The sequence below is a fragment of the Amphibalanus amphitrite genome, unplaced genomic scaffold, assembly GCF_019059575.1.
Source record: "Amphibalanus amphitrite isolate SeventyFive unplaced genomic scaffold, NRLGWU_Aamphi_draft 000391F_arrow, whole genome shotgun sequence".
Classification (NCBI taxonomy): Eukaryota; Metazoa; Arthropoda; class Thecostraca; order Balanomorpha; family Balanidae; genus Amphibalanus; species Amphibalanus amphitrite.
The window spans coordinates 93,096-118,953 of NW_024881885.1; the positions used below are offsets into that span (position 1 = coordinate 93,096).

Genomic DNA, 25,858 nt, shown 5'->3' on the forward strand with positions numbered 1-25,858 from the left:
GCGGTCTTCCTCGATAACTCGACATTGAACGAATGGTTCAACATTGTGCAAAACAAATCGTCAATGGTCGAAACTATTCGTCATATGCCGAGCTGGCTCGCTCAATGCCGAAGTCTGGCGAAGTGTCAAACTGTTTTGCAGATCGCTCATTTCAGTGTTCAATCTGTTTTGCTGAATGACTGAAATGAAAGACATCATGCCGGAATAGTTGTGCTCAATGCCGACTGTCGAAATGACTCCTCAAACAGTTATGGCGAATGGTTGAATTCAAATGCAAAAAGGTGTAGTAGACATTGAAACAAGCCGGCGGCGGCTGGGCGATGGATATGCGATTTGATGTACAGCCAGTATGTAAAGCACATTGAGGGCAACACAAAAATAACACGAAAGCTTCACCCGGAACATCAGCTCTCAGGCAAACTCCAAATGGCACGGTCAACGAAAAAGCGAACGTAAAAGAAGCGAAGAGGGCATCCAGCAGATTAACAGACGCACTCACTGAGTCAGTAATACGCTGGTCGGTCTAGTCCAGGGGGACTGAAACAGGGAACGGCACACCAGCCACTATCAGGGACCATACTGGACCGGACCAACCGTCTCAGGCAGGACAAACCACCACCACCACCACGCCGATTTTAGTCGCTAGCTCACAAACTTTTGAGTACCGAGTACAAAATATGCAGTGTGGCAATGACCACCTCGTAGTTCCTCTCTAATATCGCAACTTGTCAGCGCAGGATTTACAGCCATGATGCTAACAATCTAATCACGTTGCTCTCTGCTAACTTATGTCACTTACGGTCCTCCGGCGGCGGACGATTCGGGGTACGCTCCTCCCATGGAGCTCGGCGGTCCCATGGGTCCGTGGGGCCCGCCCGCCATGGAGCTGGGCGGCGCCATGGGGCCCGGCGGCCCGCCCATGGACGCCGGCGGGCCGCCCATGTGTCCGTCCATGTGCGGCGGCGGCGGCGCCTGCGGGTAGCCGGCCATGTGGCCCGGCATCGGCGGCATCATCGGGCCCGGGCCCGGGTACGGCTGGCGGGCGGCAGAATGGTTGGTTAGGTCACGGGTCACGGCGGATAGGCGGGCTGGTTTGGGTATGGCTGACGGCGGACGGACGGACTGGTTAGGTCACGGGTGAGGCATAGACTGGGTCAGACTGGGGTCATGGGTCATATCTGGGCGGCGCAGATGTGTTGGGCTGGGGTTACGGCTGAGATAGACAGATAAGAAAAACATTGGCCACGTGTCATGACAGTGGGGCAGAGACGAGCAGACAGATGTCCCACATGCCACAGTATATCATGCCCGGAGTAAAACGGCTCCAGAGCACAGGACATCCGGCGCTCGACAGGCTACACACGGCCCACACTACTACTGTTTACATTTCACGGTCCGGATCCGCTAGCCTGGCTTAAACGCGCGACGCGATGGGGGACTGCTGAAGCGTCACATGCCACACCGATTAAATATCGTCCACGAAGCTGAGTACGCGTGATGACGCATCGTCAAGTGTCAACACACAGTTGATGAACGGCATGGAGCTGCACGGCGACTCAGCTCAGTAGCCAATAAGGCGCCGACCAGCAGTGGAACCCCGTGCGTGCCGGCGGTGGCCGTATGGCCTGGCACCCGGTGATGGTAACTGTCACAGCGACATTATGCAGATGGCCCGGTACCGTCCTGATAAGATTACTGACTAAAATCAGTCGCGCCTTCATTTACATGCTTCACAAAAGGTTGAGACAAATGGTATACGTAGGATGCTTTAAATAAAGTAAAACGCTATTAAAAAGGTAATTGCCTACATGTTTCAAGTTTCATGGGGCGAGGGGATGCATGATTGGTGTCCTGGCCATAGCCACAGACTGCCGTTACCCACCAGTAAAAAAAATATCCATCAGTATGACTCTGATCTTTCACACCACACCACACCGTCCCCCCTCCATCTCAGACTGACCTGCGGAGCGCCGTGTTGCGGCAGACCGGGCGGCGCCGGCGGCATCCCGTAGTACCCTCCTGGCGGCGGCGGCGCGCCGGCCATCGGTCCCGGCTGGCCGTACTGTTTGACCAGGTGCGCCGGCGGCGGGCCGTAGTAGCCGGACACGGCCGGCGTGTCTCGCATCAGCTGGTGGTAGAGGTTGAGCGCGTCCACCAGATCCGAGCTGATCTTGGTGAGCTGCGCGTGCCGCCGGTCGGTGCGCTCCAGCTCCTGGTCAATCAGCGGGCCCATCGCCAGACATTGCTCTGGGGGAGGCGGCAGATGGGCGAGCGTTAGCGGACGGAACGCAGATGCTTGGGCAAGATGGCGGTGCAGGCGTTCAGCGTAACGGAAAGAGTAGATGACGTGAATATTAAAATCACAGCACATCCCGCCCTTATACGATTTACTGTGACGAGTGTAGATAGACAAAATAACCATTGTCACTGAATTAAATTACAGAACAATGCACAATGCCATACAACGATTTTTCCCCTGCAGATGGACATCTAATGGCTCCACTCCAGCTATCTCATCGTGCCAGTTTGGGTCGTCTCACCCTCGAGCGCCAGCAGGTGGTCTGAGTCGGGCCGGTCGCCGGTCGGGTCCGCCTCGTTCAGCAGCTCCAGCAGCTCGGATATCTTGGCGCCGTCGATGGCCACCGGCTCGGCGGCGGCGCGCTCCACTGTGTTCACCTCCACCTCCTCGTTGAACTGCACAGACTTGCGCTGCTGACGCTCCTCTTCTGCACGGAGCGGTATCGATAACCACGTCACCATCACAGTACAGACATTATGGTGCACGCGCACAATTAGCCAGTCTGATCTATTGGAAATGATTAAAATATTCCATTATCAGTTATAGACAGCACAGTAATATATCCCCTCAAAGGGCTGCAATGCTCTGATAAGCCTTTGTTGGAACCTCACACCCAGATGAACGAAAAGCTCCCCACACCATCAACACCCCTCGGCCCGAAGGACTCACTCCACTGCTCTGGCTCCTCGGAGAGGTCCGAGGTGACAAAGTTGGACGGGAACAGACCCTTGCCGCGGTGGTTGGAGCCCAGCCACCAGTTGGGGTCGCTGTCCTCCGTCACAAGCACTGGCGGCGAAGCCGGGGAGAGAGAATAGTCAGAGGCGGCTGCGGAACGAGCGCTGTGGATAAAATTGGTGTTATATAAATGTAAAATCGCAAATCATATTTGGGCACAAAGTAATGTCAAACCTGGACTTGAACTATTTGCGAAAGCGTCCATTTGATGATGCAACAGCTATAGAACAAGCACAAATTAGGTAGCGGCATTACAAATGTTTTATGAAGCACCCAATAAGACACTCAAGTTCCATACCCAAACATCATCCCAGCCAAGCCAACCCGCATCATTAGCCTCGTATTTGGGGCCCAGCACACGTCACATACTATCTGTCACTGGCCACCGATAAAGGCCAGCCGTGTACACGACCAAGCGTAACAACAGACCTCGTCGCCGTGTTATCGAAATGCCAGTGTACTGATAAAGGCAGATAAAGACAGCGTTGCCAATGGCAAGAGCGGCATCACAAAATTATCAGCCAAATAATCCATAGTGCGGATTTACACATTGGTAGTGATTGTTGAATCGTTGCTGGCCGGAATTTCCGACAGGCGCGTTTTACGGTGTCATTAATGATAGACGAAGTAAGACGGCTCAAATGTCAAATTTTGTCGTCTGAGCCCTGCCCGGATTTGTACGCTGTTCTGAAATCGGTTGGGAGCACAAAAATCGTATTCAAACTCGTTATAATGTTCAAGTAGCGTAACACTTACGCATTACCTGCCAAACAACTCACCCACACAGTCCATATGAACTCTCACTCCCATCTCGCCCCGACTCACCGATCTCCCCGGCCTTGAAGGTGAGTTCGTTGTCCTCGGCTGCCTCGAAGTCATACAGAGCCCGCACCTTCCGCTCGGGTTTGGCAGCAGCGGCAGCGCCGGCGCCCCCGGCAGACCCACCAGACGATGATGTGGACGGTCCCGGGGAGCTGAGCACGCTTTGCGCCGACGGGTACAGGCTGGAGGAGCGCGGCGCCTTCTCCGCTTCCTTCATCGACAGAGCGATGGCTGGAAACGGGAGGTGAGGCGAGCGGTGACAAACATCCGATATCGACAGCGTGATGGTTGAAAACGGGAAGTGTGGTAAGGGACGGAATATCGACAGAGAGATAGCTGTTAACAGGAGTCGAGTTATAGAGGGATGATATACATTCGACAACGATAGCACGATGGCTGAAGACGTGGGGCATGATGAGGGATTGAATATTGACAGCACGATGGCTGAAAACGGTAGACAAACTATGGATATTACCGGTGAAGGTTTTGTGGTAAGGCATATTGGCGATGGTGACGAGAAAAAGGCTGCCAGTAGAAAGCAGAAACGATTATGAGAAGACCATCATTTTGTAATGCCACATGATGAAAACTGATGATAAAATAGAACCATCAATCAACACCAAAATTAGATCCGATAAGAAAAAAAAAAACAACCAAAACATGATGGCTCATTCAACAGATCACGTCTTTATCTCATTCACTGAGGCGTGGCGCCAGCATAGCATCGAGCCACAAAAAAAGCCGTGCGAGTCACTGATTGCGCAAATGTGACGCGTTAGATGACTCAGGATAGTTGTGACGTCAGACGTGGTACCCATGAGTCAGAACTGTTACACACAACACCGGTGATGAGCGCGACGCAGAGGCAAGTATGGGGCCATCGGAGGATGACTTGCAAATTCGGGCGCTGCGGCGCCGACAGCATACACTAAGCTCAAGGACAGGGATAGCTGATGGGAGGACGTGGATGTATAAAATGTACGTAAGACACCAGAATCAATGAACGGCAGATAGAGCGTATCAGTCATCAAACGTGGTACATTGTTTCACCCCTAGTAAAGAAAAACTGCCCCGTCGTATCGTATTGAACAAAACTTATTATGGGTGTATCTCGGTACAAAAGTACATTTTCAGTGACGTGCAAATATAATATTTTGGAATCTATGAGTCTTTCACGGGTGGGCATCCCAATAACATTCGATATGATTGTGAAAACCGCTAAGTTCCCGTTCTAAGAACGTACAGCGTCTGCCCCACTAGCTCACCTTTGGCGATATCGTCTTCCTCCTGCTGCGAACTGACCACGTTCGGGTCTCGGCTGGCGGCCGCGGCGGCCTTCTTTGGCGGCGCCTCGTGGTCGGCCAGCCGGGCGTACAGTCCCTCGTCCTGCAGCGACCGGTACAGGCTCGGGATGAGCGAGAGCTGCGAGTCCGAGCGGAACTCGGTCTCTGCCCACTTCTGCAGCGACTGTAAGATGGAGCAAGGGGAGAAGAGCGGGTCAGAGGGCCCGGGGAGGCGGGTTAGCGAGGGGTCAATGACGACGAAAGTTCGGGTTGGTAGACTAGTTAGCGGAGTTTAACCTAGCATCACGGATGGAGATTGCAGCGCGGCCACTGGTTAGTGGTTCGATGTCTTTCCCTTACAGCAATATCTTCTCTCCAATCCCCTGATTTCAGGCTCCCTTAGTTGCATTATGCAGCCCGATCCCAACGATCTTGTTGGGGTCAGGGGGCTGTCTAATTTCTCAACGCTTGGGTGTTCAGCATGACTTCTGACAAAGACACGCTACTGAAAATCACGTCCACCAGTCGATACTTACGGCCAACAGTCGGGAGGAAACCCGCTTGTGGGTGTTTGGGTTGAACACATGCTTCTTGAACTCCTGCTCGAACTCGCGGCTGGCCACCTCCAGGTGAAAGTGTTTCCCGCTGTTGTTCACACAGGCATCCAACAGCTGTCGGCATGGCAACGAGAAATGTCTGCATCTCAGATTGTTCAATGAGAGCATAATGTTATGACAAAACACTTGCTAATTTACGATCCACTGAATCACGCATATATGAATCCCACCAGCCATCAGGTAAGTATCCTGTATATATTCCACAAGCCCCGGTAGGTATCCCACCGAGCCCCGGTAGGTATCCCACCAAGCCCCGGTAGGTATCCCACCGAGCCCCGGTAGGTATCCCACCGAGCCCCGGTAGGTACCCCACAAGCCCCGGCAGGTACCCCATCGAGCCCCGGTAAGTACCCCACAAGCCCCGGCAGGTACCCCATCGAGCCCCGGTCGGCGCCTCTCCGCGCCGCCCGACTCACGGTGATGGTCTGCAGCTGGACGTGCGGGTTACGGTGGTTCAGCTGACGGATTATGGAGCGCATGGCGTCCTTCGGGTTGGCCGCTGCCCGGTCGCACAGGTCCATGATCAGACCCCAGTCCTCCGTGGTGTTCTTCTCGTCCGTGACACGATCTGAAAGCCGAAACCGTGAATAATTTTAGACAAAAAAGGCATTTGCTTTGGAAGGCAAGGACAATCACTTTAGAAAGGCAGTAAAAGGGCAATAAAAATAAAATGTACCATTTTTTCACACATGATAGTGCACTTATACTGATACTCATAATGTTTGCACCAATGCACTTACTCATTCCATGGACTGAACCTTTTTCACCCATCAATTTACAGTTTGATACAAAATGAGCCACTATGTCCTGGAGGCTTTACAGATGGTCATCTCACCTCAGCCACATAGCAGGCTCAGTAACATCTGACTGCTCCATGGATGCTTCAAAAAACTAGTTGGATTACCACCAGATGCCACAATAGCCCAACTGTGTAATTCTTTTGGCTGAACACCATGCATATGGCTAACTGTATTAAATTAGGCAGACATAATCTATATGAAACTTTTAGTACCAATATCAGCTGCTATTTGTATTATTGATCAGATTCATACCATAAACCATAGGCCACTTGAGGTGCTTATTATCTGATCTTCCTGCTCACAACATACAGGTTTCATTAACTTGTCAGCTGTTATTTAAATGGTTTTCTTACTCATGTAATGGTGTTGCCAGCTCAGACAAAGTCACAATGATACCATTGAACTACAGCAGTTTTCTCAGGACCAATTATAATCCAAAACTCAGAAACACACTGAATGAAAGTGGAAATAGGAGGTTTTAACTACCTACTATCAGTTAGATGAGCAGATAGTAGTTTTAAATGGACTTCTGATTAAAGGCATTTAACCTTTCACTCAAAACTGATATAGTTGGTTAAAAAATAACAGTTTGAGCCTTTTTTAGTCTGTTGTTCACACATTTACAGCAATTATTCATGAAATCAAATAGGCATAAAAAGGGGAAAAATAAAAATTGAAAGCCATAAAATGATGTAATTGCAATGGAACAGACAACAAACAAATAATAAAAAATTATGTCAGAACATCTCAAACTACCTAATGTAGACATAAAAAAGTTATTTTTGAAGTAAATTCTACTACTTTTATTGACCAAGGCACGGATAGTAGCCAGTAAATAGGAAGCTGATATAAACTGAGCTTTCTGAAAGTATTGCTCAATGGAACACTAAATTCAGCCACTACACTAATTGCTGGGAGGTCCAATGTTAATCCATGCATGGTACTTTGAAATGATACATCCTCTGCATTACAGGTCTTTTATATGGCTATCATTTGATTTAATGGGTAGACCTAAAAGTGTCCCTATTACCACCAGCTTGGTCATTTTCCATGTTCATTTAATGTTACAAAATATCAAGCATTATGATTTAACTACACAAGAAAAAAACAAGACCAACTGAGCACTACAACACAAAGAATTAGCAGCCTCAAAACGTACACAGAACTTACCCACATCATTGTCGAATGGTGAGCTGGTTGAGAAGATCCCCATGATGCCTACAGTATTTTATAACACTGGAGGCCTGTAGTAGATCACTAGGTCCTCACAGCTTTGCTGATAACCATGAACAATGATGCATCAGTCCACTGTCCACCTGCAATAGTCTCAACTCCTGAAACACAAAGAACAGGGGAAGGGGAAAGTCACAATTCGGTCCGAAAGTATTTTCTTTCCAGGAAAGTGAAAAGGTGCTATAACAAAGGAGCTTTCAAGAAAAATAAATCAGATAAAAGCGCCTTGTCTGAGCTGAAAGGATGCATGCTTTAACAATAGGAACTAGGCTGACAAGCAGTTTAGGGCAAAATATACGTCAAACAAGTGCTACCTAGTCCTACCTACCTATCCGTCTTGGGTTAATTCCAATTTCCAATGGTCAGGGACTACCACCTCAAACTGCAAAACAATGCAAATATCAAAAACGAAATGAAACAGCTCGCAATAACCCAAGTAAAAGGACTTGGAATCACTTGAACCAGCAGACCACCCACTCAAAAGGAAAATTACAACCCAGCTTACGACTTTCGGCGATTACGATGAGTCGTAATTACAACTGCTACAAATATGACGCAGTAATCAGTCAAGCTTTAATCGTATTTTGACATCTTTAACATTTTGTTTGTATTTAAACTCCAATCATCAACTTTTTTATTCGAAAACATTTAATATATATACTGAATAAAGCCCTTTTTATAGTGAATGAAGCTGATTAGAAGAAATAATGCTAAAAAATTGCATAATCATTATATAACGTCATCAAATTTTCAAATAAATCTCTAACTGTGATGAGATAAAAAGAGCATCCCTTGATTCAACACTCAAATAAACGGAAAACGAAAACAAATCGTTTGTAATTGGTTTTGTAGGTTTTGTAATGGGTAAGTGATCGCATCGGGTGTGTTGCCTACTTCAATTTGAAGTTTTCGAACTGCAATTAACAATTAGCTAACGTTTGCAAATGTTTTATTTTATAGGCTTTACCAACACAGGGATTGAAACTGGATACCTACCATGGCAAATTATAATTGTATTTGAGCGGTTGATCGACAGAAACCAACCATTTTATATTTATCATTTATTGTAACATTTGGCATGCTAATGCAACAATTTGGCAGACGATGAGCCCCAGACTGGAAAACATCCATACACTACGCCGGACGCCCATGAGACCCTCTTGCAAGCGATTTGCGCTGAAATTTCTGTGTGATTTGCGCCAAAAATTAGGTGCCTATTTGTGTGAAAATCAAGCCCTTTTTATATAAAGCAAATTAAGCCCTTTTTATATAAAGCACATGTGAAAATCTTCCGATCAAGTTTATATGAACCAGACAGAGTGTTCCGGTGCCTTGTATGCTCTCCCATGTTTGAGCGAATGAGTTTTTCATTTCCACAGAAACTCAATACCTCAATAGTCTTAGCGCACTCTAGCTTCATGCCTTGTGCTGATGTTAATATCGCGGAGCAGTATGTTCGAGGCTGGTGGGAGTGGCAGCGAGGGCCGGGCAGCGGAGCAGCATGTGCTCCGGCACATCACCCTCTTCTCGGCACATGGCGCAGAGCGCCGCGGGGCACCACTTGTCTGGGCACTGCTGGTACGCCGCGGAGTGGAGACTGCCGATTTGGTGCCGTATTGGAGCGAGCGGCCCCAGTGGCCCGCCCTCATCTGGTGCACCGAAACGGCATTCTCTTGGTCCGCACTCCGCTGCGGGGATAGGGAGCGGTGACGTGCTCCCGAGGAGTGGCTTGAATAGTGACTCTGAGCAGTTGTCGCGCCATTGATGCTAGGCCGCACAGTGAACCGCCCTGGTCAGTGAGTGGGCGTTTGAGGGCAGGGCGGCCGCCTGTTTTGCCAGGTCGTCCGCGCTCTCATTCCTCTCGATACCGCAGTGGGCAGGAACCCACTGCAGTTTTGCTTAACGACGCTTGGCGATGTTCAACAAGGTCTTCCATACCTATCTCCATGCCGAGGGTTGAGGCCTCCCTAGTCCCTGGGCAGCCACTTCTCCGCTGAGTTCGAGCGGCTCACCATTTCGAGCACGCGACGACCGGGGCGGGGAGGTCTCGTCCCGAAACCTCTCCAGAGCCGCCCGCGGGGCGAATCTGCTGCTAGATTGACCAGCGTACTGCATAAATTCGGTGACCGTCTTAAAGGCCTGGCTACACTATGCGTTTTCTGCGTGCGTTTTTGCGAGTTTGTGTGTTTTGCGTAATATCGTTCTAGAAAAAAAAAAGTTATTACTAATATAACTTCTTAAGTATTTATATAAAAGTTAATAAAACGTTTATATTAATTAAAATTGTATATGAAAAACATATATCAAAAGCGTAATCTCGTTTCTTTCTAGAAAAATATTCTGCAAATCACGCAAACTCGCAAAAAACGCACGCAGAAAACGCATAGTGTAGCCAGGCCTTAAGTCTTTCGCCTAAAAATTATGCGACCGCCCTGCGCCGAAAAATTCGTCCGCCGCCATGTGCTGAATTCGGCGCATGCGAAGTTACGCCGGACGTGCGCTGAAATTTTCGGCGCAATCCCGCCACTACGCCGGACATATTCGGCATAACGTGTATTATTTCCAGTCTGGGTTGAGCCATTGTTTAGTACATCCAAATCATTTGATAGGTACCTACCTATGAATCAGAGCACTAAAGAGTCACTATACTATATGAGTCACTATATGAGTCAGGGCACTGAAGAGCTATGAATATTGATATGAGGATTTCACAACGAATAGGAGTAACAAGTAAAATCAAACATTTTTTTAGCTTCGGGCACAAGAAAATAATAGTTAAAAGTGACCATCCCACCTTAACATTAGGTTTGAGGTGAGCTAGCGAGATTGAGGTCCTCACCCTGGCACACAAATGACGGGTCATGTCACATGAACATTTTTCTAATTCAATGTGTCATGTTCACCCATGAACCGATTTTTGAGAGGGTTTTAAACACCATTCGTCCAAAACAGGCGCATCATCATCAAAATAGGCGCATTTCAATTTTCTCCCATTGACTTATAATGGAGAGGTCGCAAAATTGACCTGACCTTAGGTCACCAATATCGAAATTCCGAGATAAACATTTTGTACATATTGTTACTCTTATAAATCGCTGAAACTTTCAAGGCGATCGTTCAGTCGGTGTAGCTATGACGAGGATTGAAACTTTCTGAGGTTAGGTCACTTGACATGACCTGGTAACCTGCTGGATCTGAAATTTTCACATGTGCGGAAAGATGCATTAACCCGCGCGGGGCTGGGGGGGTAAATTTTACCCCCCCCCCCCCTCACGAATTTTTGCGATATCTCAAAAACGGCGGCGCGCAGCGCCGCCAAACTTTCAGTACCTTTTCTTAAATCAATTTGACACCTTCCCTGAAAATTTGAGCGAAATCCGTCGGAAAATTTTTGAGAAATTGACGTTTTAGTGACGTCATGTTCGCCATTTTCGCCTCAAAAACGGCAAAAGTTCAAACGCCGCTAACATCTTCATTTTTAAAGGAATCAAGACGTAACAAAAAAGGTTATACGTAATTTTACTTTGTCTATCAAATGGCTATCTCGGTTTTTTGAAAATTTTGGATTTTGGCCTAAATTTTTTCAAAAAAAAACTGATTTTTTTGGGAAAATCATTATAAAATCCAAAATTTTGAGTCTATCGAAAAACCGGAATATATGTCAGAGAAGTGGTCTATGTGCACCTACATACCAAATTTTAGAAGAATCGGTTCAAAAATGTGGGAGTTATTCAAAATTTTATGACGTCACGACACACAAAATTTTTGAAAAATGACTTTTTTTGGAAGTTCTAGACCTCGTACGGAAACAAAAATAGCACCATTCGATTCACCGTGAAAAACTGCATCAGATAGACACCTTTTTAGGCCTTAACAACCAACTTCAAAATTTGACCTCACTTGACCTGACCTTGACCTGACCTCGACCTGAAATTCATCCAGAGGTGGTCCATATCACTTATTGAGTGTGCCTATTGAATTCTATGAGTAAAATGACCCATAAAACATGTGTCGCACTCGCACATGCCCTTTTCTATATTTTGTTTTTTGGTGACCTGACCTGACCTGACCTGACCTTGACCTTGACCTCTGAATGATATTGTATGCAACGAATATTGTCTTGGTAGCCTAAGAACACGTTTTGGGCGATCAGTCTCAGTCCATGACTCCATTCTTCGGCAACTACGGTGCAAGGCCGATACTGTAGAAACTTGCAATTTGTACCCTTGACCTGACCTTGACCTTGACCTCAAACTTTAAATTAAGTACATGTTTTTAGTAGTTCGTGATGAGAGCTTTCGATTGGCGTTTGAATTTTCCAAATCGGACCATTAGTTCGGGAGATAACAGGGGGGTAAAATTTACCCCCCCCCCCAGCCCCGCGCGTTCGGCTGGAGACCCCAGCCCCGCGCGGGTTAACAGGTGTGCCAAAAACGGTGGCGCTCCGCACCGCCTTTTCGGAGATATCCGCGAAAAACCGCAGGGGGTTGTTCAAACACAAACAAATTGTTCAAAGAGGTGTTCAAAGAAGTTGTTAAATTAGTTTCTTGGACAATAATGCATTAGAAAAGCAGTTTGGCATGATACTACATTTGGATCACACAGCTCCATGCGAAATCTGTGCAACACTGCACACTGTGTGTCTTCTGAGTGCCTCCACACCGGCAAGACCTTGTCGACTGTTGAGATTGTCATGTTTTGTAGTCTGGGCTGCTGTAATGTAGGTTCCTTCCTCAGCTCATGTTTGTGGGATGCTTCCAAGTCCCAACTCTTGGTGGCAGTGCCATAGCATTTCAATTTGGACTGGGGGAGGGATCAGCCAGCTGATAAACCCAAAAGTAGGCACTGAATTCCACAGTATTTTCAAACAGTTACTTTACAGCATCTGCACCTGGCTCCCTGGATATCGAGACTGGATGTTATGCATCCCTCTCAAAGTGTGCTAATTGATAGCCCATGAAGTCTGGGCACCAAATCACACACAATTCATGAATCAGTAATCGCAGTGTGCTTCTTTCTTCAAGTGCCAAGTGGTTGATTGCATTATTTAGGTCCAAAGGTGTGTGCTGTGTAACTTGTATTTGTGCAGCAAAACGTGCAACAAAAATGTCACTCACCTCACAGCTGACAGACTACTGAATAATTGGCTCCCAAACAGCTAGGTTGATGAGGTACGATACCATCCATATGAAATAAGTGTTAACAGTTTTGAATGGACCGTTATCTAAAATATGCTACTGCCTGTTGCAGAATGATTGGTGACTGAGTTGACAGTGCCGAAGAATAAAGATGGACGACAGCAACACCAGCCAGCAGCGCAACAAAAAGGTACCGTCGCAGGTCGCTTGAAACCCTGCTTCACACGCAAACCTTGTAGGCTAGTGCACGGTGCATGCCAATATCGTAACGTAAAACAATCATAGTTGGAAAGTTGTAGGTATGGAATTGCAGGTGCTGGGACACCACGAGTCCGACGCCCCAGCGATGACCTTGGCCCGCATCACGTCTGTGTCGGCCCCAAAGCCAAGCCGGCGGTGAATTGTATGAGCTTGAATTTTGTTTTGTTGGGTTAGGCCCTTTTGGTCCAATTAGACCATTTCAGAGCCGGAAGGATATTAGGAATTAGGGGGAGACATTGGTCTGGGCAGGCACCCTAGTGAGTCACCGGGGCTGAGCCCATCCCGAAGGACAGGCCGATCAGGTACTCACTGCACCCTGCTACGGGGTGCGCTCCCTCGGGAGTGGCGGTGCCGCTCCAAGGGAGCAGCCCGCATGAGATAAAGTTGCCTGTCCACGTCCAGTCCGGAGGGGGGTTGCGGCGTGGAGGAGAAGGATTTCAGTATCCTGAGGATAGAAGCACGGAACGGCCACAAGCTGGAATGGACCAGTGCAATCTATATACCCTGATTACAATGCTCTACCTATGGGAACAAGCATTATTCGCAGTATCCCTGGATTTTTTTTTTCAGCAAAAATGACCGCTTACCAGCCAGTAGCCATAGAGTTGGGTGTTTGAACGTCGTTTACGACTGAAGCGATCCTCTTTTCGTTCAGAGGCCTTTCCTGTTTCGCACAAACAGGCACCACCCAAATTACTGTGCTAATAGCGCCACCATCCAGTATGTTGGTCGCGACGGATGGCTCGTTCTAGGTGGCGCCAACAGTATCGCCTCTCCACATTTCTTGTCGCTGGAAGGCCGTCACTGAAGGGCCTTTGGCTCCAGTCCGAAGCTGCGAAAGGCTTATACGTGATGTTGCTGTAAGTAGCTTTTCAGACTTTCAACGTGAATAGGTCTCGAATCTGTGTTTTTGTAAGGGATGTAATTTGTTCCAGGTGAGACAGCAATGCTGGCAATAATTTATTCTGTTTTTTTTTTCTGACGTTTTTTAAAGAAATATTTTCATTTTAATACATGTGTAATTATGCTGCCAGATGGTATAACCTTTTTTAATTAAATACAATACACTTTGCCATTCGCTGAGAACACAAGGACGTTCTACACATACATGTTTCGACTCGGGGGCTGGATTTAGCATTGACAGATCTATGTAATTGCTAACTTCCCATCACTCTGTCAGTGGCAGTGCCGAACAGTCTCATCAGTGCCGCTCGTTCTGGACTTTCCTAAAATCCTAATCCGTTGTTTTTGCGTTGCCTTCCGATCTGACGCGGTATCTTCCGCTATGGGGCTGGGTGGCAGGCCTGGCGGCGCCTCCCGCCAGCACGTGCGTGGCCCCAGTTGTGAGTAATTTCCGTCGTGTGATTGAATCGTCCCGGGTGCACGTCAGAATAGCTAGTGACATTTGAGCTAGTGACTTTTGAACTAGTACAAAACAGCTAGTGCCTCAAAACAGCTAGTGACAAAACAGCTAGCGTCAAAATAGCTAGTGAAGCAAAATAGCTAGTGCTTAGAAACAGCTAGTGACAAAACAGCTAGCGCCAAAGTAGCTAGTGAAGCATAAAGAGCTAGTGCCTCAAGACAGCTAGTGACGAAATAGCTATCGTCAAAATAGCAATTTCGTTGGACCTCTGTTCCCTTCCCATTCACTTTGCTTCAAAAATGCAAGATATCTATGACTGTAAATATGTATTTCCCGCGATATGCCATCTCTTTAATTCCCCGGTGCCCCGCTTCTAATTTGTTGTTTGTCCTAGGGATCCCGTCCTCTGCCCTCCTAGCATTCCAAATAATTTTGTCAAACTACGGTGCTCTTCTGCTCCTTCTACCCGTGGGGACTCTTCGTCGGGAAAGAATCTATAATAGCTGCTCTACGAATAAGCTATTTTGCTTATTAGCTATTAGTCGACGCTAGCGATTTCTATAGCTACATGGGCGTAGGAACGGCTGGAACATTGTGGGTGCATGGGTGCAGAAATCCAGCCATGGCCGGTGAAGCCGGGGGGGGGGGGGGAGGGGGTAGCGAGCGGCACCCGAGCGGAGGCTCCTTGTGAGCTTTGAGGGTGTACCATGTCGAAAAGGTACCTACCAATGATAAGTGTATTTAGAAGCGTTGATAATGTCAATATTGACTACCGCAAAAAGTACCTAAATGCGGCTAACTTAGCCATTTTCGAAGATAGGTATCGGACTAAAACTTTTGACAGTGGGTCATCGGTATGTGTTCAATCACATGTGTTCCGTTGCTTCCTTTTTTACTTGAGCGCAAATGTAAGTTTTGAAGACCATCACAGTAGCAAACGCTTCTAAAGGTGGAAAGCGGGCAAAATATCCTGAATTTGTTGTGCTGCATGGGAAGTAGTGTTGATGAGAAAAGGGGTTTTTGTTCCAGATTATTATGGGTGCAGAATACATTGTCTGCACCCACTGGAGAATTATTGTGGGTGCAACTGCACCCACTGCACACATGGTTCCTACGCTTATGACTAGCTATAATGAAGCACTAGCTATTTTGCTCTACTAGCTATATTGACGCTAGCTGTTTAGTCACTAGCTGATTTAATGCACTAGCTATTTTGCATTACTAGCTATTTTGGCGCTAGCTGTGTTGTCACTAGCTGTTTTGAAGCACTAGCTCTTTTGTACTAGCTCAAAAGTCACTAGCTCAATAGTCACTAGCTGTTTTGACGTGGACCCATCGTCCCGTACTCCTGTCCCGGACTGACAATATCGGCATCAGATAGCCGGAGACGCCCGTTTTTTCTTCGCCACGGCGCTGCCGTCGTGTCACCTGTAGCCAGCGCTGGGTGACAACGACGGGAATTAGAGAAGCTTGATTCACTAATTCAGTATTCTTAGAAACGTCGGACTCATCTATTGCAGGATGTTGTTGAGATAATGTGTCGGTAGCAAGGCGTGTCATATTTGTGTTTTTGAATGATATTCGCTATTGATAATCTCGGGGTCTAGGGTGCTCACTGCTCACTCACCTTCCGCTTGAACTCAATGAGAGGAATGGGCGCATCCCAAGAGCCCCTTCAGCACTGGCTGGTTGATGTTGAGTGTCTACTGTAAGGGTAATGGATTGATGTTAGTGCCCTGTCGGTATGAAGAGAATACTTCAGTTGTGCTAGAGTTGTTCGGATATAGCGGAGACACGTATGTGACAGAGCAATAGCGCGGAAATTCAAATTTATTTACTTTCGGGTCACGTAATCCTTAGTGGTTTGTGCTAGTGGCGCACTGTAACCAACGTTCTCAACCAATTCGTAAAAGACAAACACAAGCAGTTCTGCTGGAGCAGACGCAGTGGCTGTGGCGTTTGAGACTGTAAACGAGCAAAGTCCCGCATTTACCGTAAATTTATTGACAAAAGTCTTTGGCTGAAAGCCACGTATCCAACTTCCTCCGATCGTTCATTATACTGTATTATGGTCATTGGTCTGGCTAGTGGTCTCATGAAATTAGGGATTCGCTCGCCAATTCGCTCGCTCATAATTCTAGTATTAGGAGCTCTCGCTAGCCGCTGGCAGCTGAATCTACATACCTGCCAGAGGGGCAGGTATGTAGATTGGAGGGGCAGACTAATCGGACATTTTGTCGGTGAGTTGTGCTATCAGGATCTCACAAAAAAACGCTAGGATTCCGCCAGCGAGCACTCTGGTCTAAATGAGTGGATGTTGAGGGTGCTTATAAACGCAGTTTGATTGTAAGGGCTTAGATAATGCATGGGCGTTTTTTTTTTCGATCTGACGTGTGCAGCGATAGTAGTATATCCTGCCTAACTGCTTAGGATCTGGTTCCCATCCGCTCTATTTCATTTGCATGTATGTACAGCCCTCTGCAAACTGCGTGGTAGGTATTCTTTTTTCGACAAAACCGAGAATAGCGCGAATACTTCGCTATCGGTCACTCGGGAATCGTACGAGCAAGACGCGCGAGACTCCACACCTTAGATTGGCATTATCATCGCATTCATTTTCCATCCAGTTTGGCAGCAAAACCCAAAAGTTTATATTTGCCTCCAAAACAAACTTTTGCCTTTTGTTGCCACACAAGGCGTATACTTTGTTTAGTGATAGACCCAATCGAAGGGGTGGAGCATGGCGCTTCTATTTGCGGTGAGTTCCGACCGAATAATAACATAGCCTTTTAGTTATTATCGGTTTTGTCGAAAAAAGAATACCTACCACGCAGTCTGCTGAGGGCTGTACCTATTACACAATAGAAATGTACCTATAATGTATATAATTGGCATGGATTGACATGAAAATATATGTATTGTATAATTGTATATGTGAGCACTGAGCATGAATAATTTCAACGTCTTTATCTTATTAGTCTCAGTGCAGCAAATATTTTCTCTTTTATGCTCATTTAAAATTGTGTTAGGTGAATAAAGGCACTATGACAGACCCTCAAGCATGTCGTTTGTAGGCCGGGCTGGGACGAGCAGTTATTTTGGATGATGGGTTGGGCTTGGGGATGCTGAGTGCTGACGTTGGTCCAGTGTGCCGCCTAGAGTGTAATTTGTGGCGAGAGTTTATAGGTCAGTGACGGGAATGCGGATAAGGTCGACGGCCAGCACTCGTCCCGAAGATCCCCATGTGACCCAGTTTGATTATGGGCTGGATAGTGGATCGAGCTCACGCGAATCCGTACATTATTCGAGTCTTATGGGAAAGGCTCAATTGAGTTTGAGGGATCATGAAATGCGACGCAACTGCATTTGTCGGCTGTGATATTCGACGGCTTTATGTTGACGTAGCCTCCAATGTTTTATCCAGTCACGCTCTTGTTGCGTCACTAAGTTCCTGAGCTCGGAGTTATGTCCTGTTGATGAGCGTGGGGAGCTGTATCGCGCTCTGCAGTTCTGACTTAGCAGTAATGTCTTGATATCGGACCGGTGACTCCCCCTGTCCGCAGACGGTGCCTAATGTAGTTCGCATTCAGTAGTCGGGATGAATGCGGTGTAGGACGTGGCGCGGGCGTATTGAGTCAGCTTTGCTAGGATGATTCACCCGTCGGGGTCCTATGTCTAATCGTAAATTGAATCTGCGAACTGTATCCCTGTCTCTGCATTTAAATATAGCCGGATGAAAAGATCACTTACAACCACGAGTCCCGGCTCTAATTCCGGAATCGGCTCCCATCGCATCCGCTGCATACCGTCGCATATGTATGCGTGGGGTATATCACACCCGGCGGTGCCACTGGCGACGCCGGAGTGCTCGATCAGCGCAGCCAACTTTGGCGCGGCGCGGCGTACTTGGCGCCGCCGATCCCGTCAATAATGCATGACGGCCACCGAGCTAGAGAGACGGCGGCAGTAGCATTGGCACTGGAGTCGGCGCAGAATGTGGGCCCCGGGTGTGAGATACATCTAATGGCCTTTCGGCTGCGACATCCCTAATCGGCACTGGGTCTTTAAATAGCCCAGAGGGGCGAGGGCTTGGTTTCCTTCTCTTTCACGGATATGGTATATGAGGAACCATATCATATTTCACGGATATGATATGGTATATGCCTGTTCATAGCGTGTCTTTCTTTAATAACTTCTTAACGCTGACAATTATAGGGCTCACTCGCGGTCGATTTCCTTTTTTTCTGCGGCCGTCCGCCTGTATCACCGGTGAGTTTCGACTTCTGAGAAGGGACGAGCACCCATTGGGTCCTTGGAGGATTCCTTCCGGCGTCATTACCGTAAGACATTTCCCGGGGAAGTACCGGCTCTTTGGTAGTGCATATGAAGCTAATCATCGTGCACAGCTATGCTTGCTGGTCAGCGGTGCATGATCCAGCCTTACATAACACACTCGTACCTGATGTTATTAGTGTCGATCGTTGGCACCCTGCCGTCTCGCGACCTTCCGATGTGGTCATGGTTCGACTCCGCTTCCCGGGATCAATAGGAAGTGGAAGTGGGGGATATAAGGCGAGGGGATCCACCTCGACACAGCGACAGCGACGGTGGAGGATGTAAGGACGCAACTCGCGGAACTTGTTGATTCATTCCTATAATGTCATCCGCTGCTAACATAGATTGAACTGCTTCCTAACTCCTCTGATTAATTATTGGTGATTTAGACCACCACTTGTCATGTTTGCTCTCCACGCGTTCCAAATTCTGTCACTACTGACACTGTTTCACCTTGTCATTGGCTTTGGACGTTACGTGACGGGACGCTTTCCGGACACGGTACTCACTGCTTCTAGTGACGTCCAAATCCCGTTCCGGGTGGCCGCTACCGACCTCTTTCCATGGCGGTCTGTGTGAGACAGCGATCATCGGTCCCCGCCCGTGGGACTCACTCCTGCTTTGGACTACAGTCGCCCAGGTGTAATCCTTCATGACGCCCATCAATTGAATTATGTCATGGTAGCTGGCGAGGCGTCGGCAGGAACCTCGCCATCATTGCCAGCGGTCTGCGCATTGTGAATGAATTGCGATGCTATCTGTATTTGACATTTCCTGTCGCATCTTAGGCACGTCACTGAACCGCGAGGCGACCCTGACGGCCAACTCATCCGTGACTAGTCGTGTCGGGCACCACTTTGTCGGTTCGCCGGGAGTTATCTCATAAGCAATATGCCTTCTCCCTTCCTTTGCAACGGAGAGGCACAAGTCGACCGGTGAGTCGCCAGTCGCGTTCTTGAAAAAAAAAAAACAACCTCAAGTGGATCAGGGCTACAACAACTTTTCTGCGTTTTCCATTTGATATGGAGCGCATGTAAGCGTTCTACTCTCTACATCGATATAAGGACTATCTGCGTGATATTAAAAATTAAAAGTTGCATAAAACATAAAACATGTAAACATAAAAAATTGTCAACTCCACTCTGATTAGTGATTGGGTGACGGTAGCCATTCAAACTTTTCTTCCATATTTGATGACTATAAGGTAAGCCTTCCCTAGCTGATCTGATATTTGTCTGGTGACGTTGGACCGTGCCGATTCGTTCACCTGTTGTCTGGCGGCGCACCTGCCTTCTATCCTCCGATCGGGCGGCGGCGACCGCTCTGACATTGGTCGGCGGGTCGGAGCGGCGGCGGCGGCGGCCCGGGACGCGCGTCGCTATCGACTGTGGTCGCCACACACGGCGCTCCCGGCGGCACACAGTCGGCAGACCCGCTGCCGTCGACACCGTCGTCGGCGGGTGCTGGGAGCTCGCGCCGTGGTCGAGGGGCGCCGAGAGCTCGCGCTGTCGTGGACGTTATTGCCATGGTGGAGGTGAGGAAGGCAGCTCCTGCCTCGGACATTCCTTTTAACGGTCCTGCATTTTCCCCCTCTTGTTGAGTGGTGGTTGCTACAAACCCTTTCTGTCACATTGTTTCTACTGAGCATTATACCATTTTGGATAGATGATGTCAAGGCGATTCTGATAACCACTCACGGGCAAAAACTCTTTGCCACCGATGTCAAATGAAACATTCACTCTACTGGTGGATCGTTGTCGTTTTCACGTCGTCGACACCGCACACATCGAATGGCTTTGAGCATCCAATGGCTTCAGTTGTTGTGAGCAATATTAGATACGGAATGTCTCAAATATGTACGGCTTGGTACGGCATCTACTGTGTGTCTACTGGAGAATGGAATTCTTCCTTTTTATTGCCGCTGCTACCAGTCTCCTGAGTGATCGTTTCGTCCGGTTTCCAAATGGGAATCGGAAGCTCGCACCCATCTCAATGATTGGTGCCGAGCCGTTCCATCCACTGAAGCGTAGAAAGGCCATACAGTCCGAGCGCTATGTGACCCCTTCGTTAATTACGCTCATTATGAGTCGGATCTCCGCCAGACTGCCGGGATTGGGACGTGTCTCTAATTTCCGTGCACGACAGCCATATTTCACGGCCACATTGCCCAGTCGGGGTCCCGGAACGCCGCATTGTGCTGTGACCTTTGCTAATGGCATTTAAATGGTTGGTGCGGGCAGTGCTTGCAGCTATTCTGATTGGAGGTCTTTGGGCTGGGTAGAAGGCGATGCCGTCTCACAATGATTTATATCGGTGGAACATAGCTTGGGTATGTTCTTGCCCCTCATATTGCTTATATTGGCGTGAGTTTGTTGTTTTATCAGACGACTCTTCCTTGTCATCAAGTTAGCATCGCTGGACGATTGATGCCCTGTGATTGTCCTCTGCGGTTAATAAAAATGTAGACGTTTTTAAAGCGCTTGCTTCGTATCAATTGATCTGAAGTTGGAACAAGAATTGGCCGAAAGCTCTTTTACTATTTCTGGTCTATTTACGTTTATTAGCTATATGGTTACTAGTCACTATCAAACTAATAAGCTCCTCAAATGTTGAAGCACTCTTAATTTAATCTTGAGGTTCCTGCGGTTTATGTGATCCTGAACTCATCGTTTTTGGATCCAGGCTGGATCTCTAGAGGAATTTTCTCAGAGTTGCGATTTCATGGTGAGAAAAGCTGCATGTCATCTGTTAGTTAGGGGAATGCAGACATCCTTTGGTACCCACTCGAGCAAAAGTGTACTCGTAATGGGACTGAGGTGCGACGTGCTTGTATATTAGGTGCATCGCGCATATCGATCGATTCTCGGACAAATATTTATCCATCGGCGGACCGCTCGGCTGTTTGAACAAAGCATCGATTAACTCCCGCCAAACACTCCTGCTTAATGTTGATCTACTGGCTCCAACAACCCCGGACGCCGCAAATGTTTTGGGGACCCGTCAGTGGTCAGGCGGCCTTTTTGGACTACCCCGGCTGACCGCCCTGCCGACGCCTAGAGTGAAGTGCGTGCAGGCCTGATATCGGCTCGAACGATGAGCAATGGCCTCGCCCTCGACGTTGTAGGAGCGTTGGTTGCCATCTCGATTTTCAGTGTCAACATGAAGATTCTCGGAGGAGCTGTAATCAAGTTGTCGAGGCCGCTTCTGAGCGGCAGCTTAGGGTGGTTTCCATGACGATTAAAGCTGTTGCGATATCCACTGTCCAGTGGCCACCTCTTAGCGATCCCGCCTCAGCCTGACTGAAACTGTTGTCATGGTGCTTGATGCCACAAGGTGGGCGACGGGAGTTCATTGGCAGTCGGTGGAGTCGTGACGTGCCGTGATGTATAACCGGCTCTTGTCGCGTCTCCATGGGGCGGGATCGGCCGGTCGGCTACCGGGGGCGTCCCCACCCGCCCCCACCATGCATGTTTGACGAGCCGCATTGACCCCGGCTGGCGTGCCGTGCGGAGAGGGTCGCGTGCCGCCGTCAGCACGCCATCGGCCGGCTGACGTGACGTCACTGAGAGGCCGTCATTGCGGCGTCACCGATCTGCGGCGGGGCGACTAAGTGTCTGACTGCCGTGAGAGGCATCACCGTGCATCGTATGAGCCCTATTAATGACAGTTGAAGCTGTTCATTAGTACTAGCTAAAAGGAACCGCTTTTCTTTTCGAATATTTTGGCCACTGACTATCCTATTTGATGTTTCTATGATCGATTGGAACTGTTATTAAAACCTGTCCTGTCTTTGATTGAAGCACTGGCATTAATCTTTCCCTTTCAATTTACTTTTTCTGTTCCATTTACCTTCTTTGATTAGATCGCCTGAGCAAGGAGACTGGGTGTGAAACGGCTGTTAGCTGACCCATTTGATGTAAGCTCAGAACCGGATGAAGTCCGCTGCGCTCGACGCTGCAATCGGTGCCGACGATGAAACATCCTCCAGTGGCGCCGCGGGCCGCGCGATATCATATCTGCCGGTAGAAACGGGACAGCCTACCGCCTGGCGCGGGCTCATCCTCCGCTCTGTCGTTCGCGATATGAGTTTGGTGACTCGGGATGGCCCTCCGGTGGGCGATCACCCCGAGATCTGCGGTATAAAGTCGCCCCCTGCCGGCGAGATGGCTGAGTGGACGCAGTGTCGTCGGTATCTCGCCAGAGTTCGTCGCAATATTGCGTTTCGGAGCGGCCGACGCTGATTGCAGGATAGCTGCTATACTTGGCCTCCCCAGCTTGCATTCATAGGTTGACTGTGTTTCCTTATACCTTCAGCTTTACCTAGCGAAAGTGTCGGGCTTTAGCACGGCTACATATGTAAATCACCACGGCCATGTTCTCTCCACTCCAACTGACGCGCCGATGACAGCAGCGCTCATTCCCTGTCACCACTGCCGGTGCCGGTCGGGGGGCGGGGGGGGGGGGGGCTGACCGGGGCGTGACCTCTGCCATTGGCCTGCGGTCGCGCGTGTGGCGCCGTATTGGGCGTCCCGGGGGAAACGGTTGCCGCCCGCGGTACCGCCCCCAGCACCGGTGATAGGCGCGTGCGACCCTCGACGGCCACTGGAGGGCCCTTGTCGTGACCGCCGGCCGGGCGCCGCTGAGTGTTTTGTGTGAGTGCGCTGACCGCCCTGCCCCGGTCGCGTGGTGGCTGCACCGCACCCGCTCAATACAGGCCGTACCCAGGTGTGCGCCGGGCCGGAGAAACGGCTCGAGTGGGGGGATAAGCGGAGGGAGCGCGACGGGCGCTGCTTGCCGCCGGGCTGAGCCGGAGCTGAGCCCTTGTCGTACGGCCGGCACAGCGAGATCCGATTATGCGCGAAGACTGGAGACGTAATCGCGAGGTGATTTCCATTGGCAACAATCAAGAGCTTGACAATGGATGAGGGGGGGGGGGTGAAACAAACCTCTCAATGCTGGCGAGTGAATGTGTTATGTTGATCCGATCAACATGTGTGGAAGTGCATTGACCTAGATTTTTCGCTCCATTCTGTATTTCTTGTACTTTCTTATACATCTGATATAAGTGGGATTTTTCCACGGAGCATAAAGTCTTCGAAGTCACCACCGTCTGCCCCGATTCGCTGCTTGCCTGTGTAGCGGCCGCCTGCAGTCGAGCGGGCATACTGTGCCGCCGAGCAGCGCTGGGATGCGGTACAGTCTACCGTGTGAGGCGGCTGCGCCGCGGTCCTATGGCCGAGGCTTTTGGGCTCAGCGTGACGGCACACCGCTGCACTGTAGCGCTTTAGGTTTTCATGGAAACATCAACCGATTTCATTGTGAGCATCCAAGCTTGTTGGTGTTTCCGTAGAAACTGGAAGCGCAATAATGCTAGTGTGCGCTAGCGGCGTGCCGTAAAACTGGGCCCTGATGTAATGGCCGTCGTGCTCAATATCAACGTGCTGTCTCTGCCTAGTTCGAGCTTGTGTGCACACACCCTCCCTTTTCTTCTACTACACTACACATTTATCATTTTTATTATTTATAATTTTGATCTTAAACTTTATGATTTAATCCTGTAGTTGACTCACATGCGTTTTCGTAGCAGTTGGCGATCATACATTTATGCTCTCCCTTGCTGCTTCTTGCAGTATGCTTGATTAGAAAAACATACATTACTGCTTTTCAACGAACAGCTTCCTCTTCTTATCCACCCATTGTGCTTTGAAGCTAGAAGCTGTGGTTGCTCTTGCAAGCGTTTTCTGTCTCCGTTCGTCAGATAGGTAATGGTTTCGAGCATTTGCATGCGTTTTTATGAAGATCTCCACATTATTTCCAAACGCAATATATCATGCCGGTGGTTTTGTTCATTGAATTTTGTTGTGCCCTGATAAGTGTCATAAATTTAAGGTACGTGTACCTTATCTCAGTCATTTTTGAGAACCGTTACATCTCAAGGAGATTGCGGACTCGACATTGCAGTTGAAATTGACGCGTTACCGCATGGTTTTGTATTTAAGAGCGCTGAAAATGGTGTGCTTCACAACAGTAGCGGCGGGACACCTTCAAGTAAGGGGGGGGGGGGGCATTGCCGACTTTTGGCCCCATTCTTTCCATGTAACGCCCATAGGGCTAATGTTAAAGTGCCAAAATCAAAGGGGGGCACGGTGCCCCGGTGCCCTCCCCGTTCCGCCGCCTATGCTTCACAATTGTTTCCTTTTTACGGTTTCATAAGCACCAAAAGTCCAAAAGCCACAGTGTTTCAGGCGAAAACATCTTTTTGCTGTGCTATCTTTTGCAGAACAATGTTCAGCTGTATATGCCGCGTGTGCCGCGCATACCGTCCACAGACTCATTAGATTTACCACGAAAAATGGATCGGCAATTCCGGCGAACCCAGCCTGTCCTAGGTGGTGCATCTCCCTAATTTGTCCAATTAGCCGGTTGGACCTGTTATTCGCGCTGTGCTGTTTTGCAGCACAAAGTGGGCTCGTGGTAGTAAATTCCCAATCTGGGAATGAGATAGTATGTTGCCTTGCTGCTCTTGATGTTGATAACGATAATATGATGCTTTTGGCTTTTGAGGATTATACTGCACATTTGATATCTAATACTTCATTTTTCTCCGTTTCTCTGAGTGACGGGCAGTGCTATCGACTGATTTGATGCTTGATGGTATGCCTAGTTACATAATGCACCAGGCTTAGCACTTCCAAGGTGTACACGAACAACAACCGTTATACCATATTCGGTCAATTTAGCCGAATGCGGTTTCAGAAATTTGCATATGAATTGATCGAATTCCGCCCTTATTCAGTGTGTCGCGCTCGGTTGAGCAGGAACGGTGGATGCTGTCGCCATTTGTTCGCCCTTGTCAACATGTCAGCCCACGTTAATAGTCATTAGTCGCGCAAAATGTGAACACGCCAGCCTCAGATCATTTTTGTTTAGTTTTATTTATTTCACAAGCAACAACGGCGAGCACAAGGACAG

The 25,858-nt window shown here is 48.6% G+C and overlaps 2 protein-coding genes across 12 annotated transcripts in view; one reads left to right on the top strand and one right to left on the bottom strand.

The window, feature by feature from the left end:
* The window catches only part of LOC122390306 (signal transducing adapter molecule 1-like), a 9,970-nt gene extending 1,546 nt beyond the window's left edge, over positions 1–8,424 (bottom strand). The window contains exons 1-11 of one of the 7 annotated variants that reach the window (XM_043383081.1): positions 8,118–8,299; positions 7,727–7,890; positions 6,173–6,324; positions 5,676–5,810; positions 5,122–5,323; positions 3,860–4,087; positions 2,969–3,085; positions 2,541–2,726; positions 1,961–2,247; positions 800–1,035; positions 500–537 (exon numbers count right to left, since the gene is read on the bottom strand). In XM_043383081.1, the coding sequence (XP_043239016.1) occupies positions 504–537; positions 800–1,035; positions 1,961–2,247; positions 2,541–2,726; positions 2,969–3,085; positions 3,860–4,087; positions 5,122–5,323; positions 5,676–5,810; positions 6,173–6,324; positions 7,727–7,769 (1,620 nt within the window). In that variant the 5' untranslated portion in view covers positions 7,770–7,890; positions 8,118–8,299 and the 3' untranslated portion in view covers positions 500–503. Of the gene's footprint in view, positions 1–499; positions 538–799; positions 1,036–1,960; positions 2,248–2,540; positions 2,727–2,968; positions 3,086–3,859; positions 4,088–5,121; positions 5,324–5,675; positions 5,811–6,172; positions 6,325–7,726; positions 7,891–8,113 lie in introns of all 7 variants that reach the window. The other 6 variants (XM_043383082.1, XM_043383080.1, XM_043383076.1 and 3 more) reach the window with 6 other exon arrangements.
* Positions 8,425–8,591: 167 nt separating this feature from the next.
* Positions 8,592–25,858, top strand: part of LOC122390307 (G-protein-signaling modulator 2-like) — a 62,087-nt gene continuing 44,820 nt past the window's right edge. The window contains exons 1-2 of one of the 5 annotated variants that reach the window (XM_043383083.1): positions 8,592–8,653; positions 13,040–13,117. In XM_043383083.1, the coding sequence (XP_043239018.1) occupies positions 13,079–13,117 (39 nt within the window). In that variant the 5' untranslated portion in view covers positions 8,592–8,653; positions 13,040–13,078. Of the gene's footprint in view, positions 8,671–13,039; positions 13,118–25,858 lie in introns of all 5 variants that reach the window. The other 4 variants (XM_043383085.1, XM_043383087.1, XM_043383084.1 and 1 more) reach the window with 4 other exon arrangements.